Source organism: Chinchilla lanigera, unplaced genomic scaffold (genome assembly GCF_000276665.1).
Source record: "Chinchilla lanigera isolate Chin_1 unplaced genomic scaffold, ChiLan1.0 scaffold00012, whole genome shotgun sequence".
NCBI classification, from domain to species: Eukaryota; Metazoa; Chordata; class Mammalia; order Rodentia; family Chinchillidae; genus Chinchilla; species Chinchilla lanigera.
Window position 1 is genome coordinate 33,587,256 of NW_004955413.1, and position 5,801 is coordinate 33,593,056.

The 5,801-nt window shown below is 57.6% G+C and overlaps 2 protein-coding genes across 6 annotated transcripts in view; both read right to left on the reverse strand.

Annotated features, from left to right (window-relative positions):
• Nucleotides 1–800, reverse strand: part of Cpt1b (carnitine palmitoyltransferase 1B (muscle)) — a 9,322-nt gene extending 8,522 nt beyond the window's left edge. Inside the window, exon 1 of one of the 4 annotated variants that reach the window (XM_013511620.1) lies at nucleotides 502–800. The gene's annotated coding sequence lies outside the window, so the exon portion shown is untranslated. The other 3 variants (XM_005379592.2, XM_005379590.2, XM_005379591.2) reach the window with 3 other exon arrangements.
• Nucleotides 801–1,119: 319 nt separating this feature from the next.
• Chkb (choline kinase beta) lies at nucleotides 1,120–4,799 on the reverse strand. Of its 2 annotated transcripts, none has more exons than XM_005379594.2 (11): nucleotides 4,301–4,799; nucleotides 3,738–3,846; nucleotides 3,351–3,464; nucleotides 3,051–3,184; nucleotides 2,765–2,860; nucleotides 2,551–2,609; nucleotides 2,384–2,465; nucleotides 2,147–2,255; nucleotides 1,907–2,010; nucleotides 1,569–1,650; nucleotides 1,120–1,419 (listed from the first exon to the last, which is right to left on the reverse strand). In XM_005379594.2, the coding sequence occupies exons 1-11, from the start codon at nucleotides 4,501–4,503 to the stop codon at nucleotides 1,345–1,347; spliced, it is 1,167 nt and encodes a 388-aa protein (XP_005379651.1). In that variant the 5' UTR covers nucleotides 4,504–4,799; the 3' UTR covers nucleotides 1,120–1,344. The 2 variants fall into 2 exon arrangements, with proteins under 2 accessions (XP_005379651.1, XP_005379650.1); XM_005379593.2 differs by having other exon boundaries at nucleotides 4,280–4,799.
• Nucleotides 4,800–5,801: the final 1,002 nt, after the last annotated feature.

The following is a 5,801-nucleotide window of genomic DNA, read 5'->3' on the forward strand; positions in this document are numbered from 1 at the left end:
CCCGCCCGGCCCTTGCCCACCCGGTCCCCACGCCTCACTAGTGGCCATCCTGCGCCCCCATCGCGCGCCGCACCCACCCGGGGCGGGCCTAGCCTCGCCACCCGCCAACCGCCGCCGAACCCTCGCGCTGGCGTCTGCCCGCGCCACAATGGGGAAGGGGTTCCTAGGGGGTCTGGGTCTTGAAAGCCAAGAGCCCCAAGGGCCGCAAAGGGCAGCCTCCGGGTAGGGGAGAGGCACCCCGGGAAACGAGTAGGCCTGGGTATAGGGGGATTTGGGCGTCACCAGGCCCACGGTGTGGGACCCCAGGTCGGTGGTCCTTTTGTGCTAGGTTGGGAGGCTGGACGGGGCGAGGGCTCAGCCAGGAGGTGCAGACCCTCCGGACCCTACTCACAGCTCAAGCTCGCTCCTGTCAGTGTATGCTCAGGCCACTGCGGCCGGAGAGCCCACGTCCTTCAGGACTGGCCACCCCAGCCCCACCCTCACTGGCAACCTGACACTCACCGCCAAATTGGGGCTGAAAAAGCAAATGCGGGGCGGGAACACGAACCCTCTCCCCTCCGCGGTGGGAATGGAGGGGTGGGCAGAGTTCTCACAGCTGAAGGGTGCTAGAAGGTCTGGGAGCCTGGGGACTCTCAGAGGATCTCACGTGAGGATGGTGGCATTAGAGCTAAAAATAGCCGAATGTAGGGAAAAGGTCACCGGTATGTCAGCTGTGCAGCTTGTTCCCTAACTGTGGTCAGGGCTGTCAGCGCCAGGACCCTCTTTGCAATCCACACCACTCCCCACCCCCACCCCAAGTTCTACTAAGTTAGATCGTTTTTTTTTGTTTTGTTTTGTTTTTTTTTTGGTCTTTTTGAGTTCAGCTATGCAGTTCAGGCTGGCCTTGAGCTCACTTTGTAGCCCAGGCTGGTCTCGAACTCGCAGCGATCCTCCTGCCTCAGCCTCCCAAGTGCTGGGATTACAGGTGTGCGTGTAGGTTAGATCGTAATGAAGCTGGAGACAGGGGAGAGGGCTTCTGGCAGAGGATCTCAGTGGAGAGTTGAGCAGAGTTCTCACTTCATCTGTGTGGATCCTTGATCTGATATTTCTGCCACTTTTGAGCAGCACCAAGACACGGTGTGAAGGAACAAGCTCATTTATTACGGTGTGCGGGCAAGGGGCTCCCATCTGCCTGCTCACTGCAAGACCTGCTCAAACTGGGGGAAAGGTCGGTCTCCTCAACCACTGTCTCACTCAGAGACAGGCCCAGTCCCCCATGCTTATTCGCTTATTGCTCTATGATTCCCCCTCCAAGGTCCTGCCCTGGAGGCTCTAGGAGAAATCCAAGGACTGAGGGTTGGAAAGTCAAGAGGATGACTGGAAGCTGGTCAGCTGCCTCTTCTGCTGGAAGTAGAACTGGAACCGAGCCTGGGCATACTCCTAGAGAAGGAAGCCCACCCCATAAAGTGATGAGAAGGCTTGGGACCAGTGTGTTACACCCACCTTGGGTGCCCAGATTTCCTGTAGGATATGTAGCTCTTGCTGCTCCTCAGCCCACATCTAACATGCCCAACTTTTGGGCTACTTACCAAGTAGCCAAATTCTATGGTGGACATGGATGCCTGGAGGATGGACCACAGACCCCAGAAGAAATGGGATGCCAAAGCATACCTGGGAGTAGTGGGCAGGAAAAGTAGGGGCTTTCAAGATCACATCTGTTGTTACCTGGATTTCCTCCCCAGGCTAGTCAGTTCCCAAATTCTAGCCGCTCCTGGAAGAATCTACCTTGTTGATTCTTCCAACTCTCAAACTCTTCCTCCTCCCAGCCTTGGACTTCATCTTCCGTCTTTGCCCCACTCTGCACTGGCATCTTATGTTAAGCCCTTCTATGCCCTGCCTTATCCTCAACCTCTTCCTTCTTCCTCACCGATTGGCCTCTACCAGCAAATCTTCTTCCAGTTTTTTCTGCTCCTCTTGGGGAAGAGTCTCACCTTTCTTTACCTCTGCTAGGTAATGTCGAATAAAATGGAGCTGAAATCAATAACAAGGGTCAGAAATTGGGTGGCACATTTCCCAGTTAATATCCTTCCTGGCCATTCTTTCCAGACTTGACCTCCATTCTCCCTCACAGGAGGGAGTCCTGCTTCTTGGCTCCCAGCTGGCATACCTGCTGTTCCCGAGTGGGGTAGTCTGTGGGTTGTGCTTTGTAGAAAGGCCATTCCTCATGAGTATAATCATAAACCCACTCACAAAAATGGTTCCCGATGTCAAAGCCCCTGGGGAAATAAGGTAGATGTTCAGTCCCCAAATACCCTGAGCAGCTGGGATGGAGATATGAAGGTCTCATCTGTTTTTCCAGGGCCCTGTGGGAACAGGTTCACACAAGGCTACCCTCTCCCTTCACCTGTAGTTGTAACTACTATACTCGAAATCAACCAGCATCAGGCTGTCAGCATTTTCTGGCTCTGAGAGCAATAAGATGTTCCCTGGGGAAACAAAGTGGGGTTCTGGTCACTTCATAGCTTTCTGGTCCCTTCACCTTAGATTGAGAGATTCAACGTCTTTTCCTACCTTCCTGGATGTCATTGTGGCAGAAGACCACTGGAGATGGGGTGGAGTCTAGGAACTTCCTGTAGTGATAGAGGGGAATGGGTCCTTAGTAGGAGTGACTAGAATCACCCTTATAAACCAGACCCTTACCCCAGCCATAAGCATAGAAAGGGCAATGCTCCTAAAAGAGGTGCCACTTCTTTCACATCCCCCCCGCCTTCCTGTCTGCGACAACCTGAGGTTGTCCATCTCATCCTTCAGGCTGTACATCTCGAGCAGGTTCATCTGTACGAGGGTAGCAGAAGGCAGGTCCTGGATCTGCTTTAGGTACCTGAAACCCAGAGTAAGATATACTCAGTCTGCCATCCATCCCACTCCCTCTCCTACCTGCACCTCAGGCCAGACTATGTCACCTATTTTTCCGTCACTATGTGACTTGGTTGAGAAAGCTAATCCACTCAGCTGGAAGGGTGACACTGCCATGGTTCAGTTCCGGTATGCAGATTCCAAACCAGACTCACCGCTCCATGGTCCCAAACAGCCAGTGGGGCTCCTTTGTGAAAGGCATCTCCATGCCATGGAACTGGGCCATCTTCGTGGCAATGGCTGCTGACAACACTGGCTCTCGAAGCTCTTGAGTTTTCAGTGGCCGGCTCTGCACCCAGGAGCCTATCAGGGTGGTGAGGGGGCTGGGGCAGGAGGGGGAAGGGATAATAGACTGGAGGGGATCAAGGTCTTGGGGAAAATTCCCTACCTGGGATGTGAAGGAAGACATTGGGGGAGGGAGACAGGGGTCAGGAAGGAGAGGGCTGGGCTCATACTGGGAGGTACTGTTCCAGCCGGCCCTCTGGAAAGACTCCATAGAGATGAGGCCCCAGTGACCGCTCTGCAAGGATGGCAAACATCACGCTTTCAAGCACCAAGGACTCAACGCCCTGAAGAAAGATGGATAGCAAAGGGGCCCAAGTTAGGAAGGGCCAGAGCCTAATGAGCGCTGGCACACAGGAAGGTCTGCTTTCTCCACCCACTACAGCTGGAACTTTGGGTCCTACTGCCTGGAGACTCCAGAGCACAGGCTCTAAGAGGACAGGGTGCAAGTAACTTAACCCGAGTCTCAGTGCCCTCAACTAAGCAATCAAGACTATCTGCCCCACTTTAGAGATAGGTCCTAAAGTCACCAGTCGTTGTCACTCTCATCCCCCCCTCACCTGCAGGATGGCCCCATACAGTCTTAGCAGCACTTCCCGGGGTTCCTCGCCAACGCTGGGCAGGTGGTCCGGGAGCGAACAGCGGAAGAGCAGGTTGCTGAGGCCTCCGCTGCAGACCCACACCCGGCGTAATCAGCTTGGGTCGACCTGACCACGGACCCCGCCCCACCCTGTCCATCGAGGCCCCGCCCACCACTAGCCCCGCCCAGCCTGTCCAACGAGGACCCCGCCTCCCATCCTGGCCCAACACTAGCCCCGCCCAGCCTGTCCATCGCGGACCCCGCCCGCCACTAGCTCCGCCCAGCCTGTCCAACGAGGACCCCGCCTCCCACCCTGGCCCACCACTAGTCCCGCCCCCAGCCTGTCCATCGAGGACCCCGCCTCCCATCAGGTCCAGCTTGGCTCCTGCGTCACCCTGGCCCCCAGCTCGGCTCCAGGCTGCGGCACTCGGGGGCTGTACCAGCACGCAAACTCCTGATGACCCCAAGGGTGAGCCCTGACCCTGACCCGCGCGCAGGAGGGTCTGACCCTTGACCTCCCACCTCACGGGGCAAACCCTCAACTCGTCAGGCCGCACTCGGCGCCAGGCCCCGCCCAGGTACTCCCGGCACCATTGGTAGGCTCGGCGTTCAGCGTCACGCGAGAGCGACGAGGAGCGCCTCCGGTTCGGGGTCGCGTTGGGGAGCTTGGACTGTCCCAAGCCGTCCTTGGCCAGGCGGCCTCCGGCAGCCCCGCCTCCGACCACAGCTGTCCCCTCTGCCGCCATGGCGCGGCCTCCGCGGGGCCTAACGCCCAGCCGCCCTCAACTCCCTTCGGGCCGGATCGGCTCCTTCCGGCCGCGCTTGGCCCCGCTTCCGCCGGCCTGCACCTATTCGGCTCTTCGCAACGACTTTCTGCTCTCTCCGCGAGCCCAGTCCAGGGGCTGCTCGGCAGGCGGACTCGGCGTCCCTCGCGCCCCGCCCTGCCTGTGGCAAAGCCCAATGGCGTCTCTCCCGGAGGGGCGCGCCCTCGGCCGCCTTCGCAGCGGAGCCGCTGTGAGCGACCTGTGCGTGCACCAAGGCCCGGAACCGAGGAAATGTTGTGAGCCAATCAGGAGCGGCGTGAGGGTTGCGTGCCCTGCGGCCGTCACGTGGCGGGCGCGAGCTCCGCTGGCTCCGCGGGCGGCGTGGGGCGGGGAGGAGCCGGCCGGCGGCGGGTCCTGCGCAGGCGCCTGCCCGGAGCGGTTTAGTGACGGCCGGGGGTGTGAGCGGCGCAGGTGTAGGGGGTGAGAGTGGGAGCGCAGGGCAGGTTCCGAGCCATCACTCGTCGTCAGTGAGTGAGTGAAAGAATGGGGAAAATTCCGAGAACTCCAGGTACCTTAAGCCTCTAGTTGCCGCCAGGCCCCCTTGTCGGTAAAGATGCCCTTGAATGCAGAGGCCGTTGCTGCCCTGCTTGAAACTGTTGCCCTCATTGTCTTTCTTACTTCCAGACCTGGGGCCAATCAGACCCTGCGTCAGGTGCTCGGGACTTAGATGGCCCAGGCCTGGCGGGCAGAGCCCAGCCTCACCTTCCTGGGAGGAAGGGCGGCCAGGTGGCAGCTGGGAAGTTGGCCCTCCGTCGATGGGTCTCGGTGCACTTTAGGATAGTAGATGGGCATCAAATTGGCTGATTGGAATAACCAGAAAGAAATCAAGGCCGGTGGTGGGAAGCTAAGGTCAGTTGCTGCAGCAAAACATCATCATCCCCTACTCTGTTCAAATCTGAGCCAGAGCCGGGTGTGGTGGCGCACTCTTCTAATCTCAGCACTCCAGAGGCTGAGGCAGGAGGATCGTTTCGAGTTTGAAACCAGTGTGGGCTACAAAGTGAGCTCAAGGTCAGCCTGAGCAGCATAAGGAGACCCTGTCTCATAAAGACAAAAAAAAAAAAAAAAAAAAATCTGAGCCAGTTAGAGCAGAGCCCATTGCTAGAAAAGGAAGCATGGCCTCTTTGAGGAAAGAGCCTACCTTGTCACCATAAGCATATACAAAAATTATTTTTCCATCCCTTCCCTAAAGGTACTTAGAGCCACTCTTTAAATTAAGTAGC

Coding starts and splice junctions, on each gene's coding strand:
- Chkb (XM_005379593.2), bottom strand. CDS start 4,503: ATGGCGGCAGAGGGGACAGCTGTGGTCGGAGGCGGGGCTGCCGGAGGC. Junction 3,465..3,737: donor TGTATGGGGCCATCCTGCAG/GTGAGGGGGGGA, acceptor ATCTTTCTTCAG/GGCGTTGAGTCCTTGGTGCT. Junction 2,466..2,550: donor CCACAATGACATCCAGGAAG/GTAGGAAAAGAC, acceptor TTGTTTCCCCAG/GGAACATCTTATTGCTCTCA.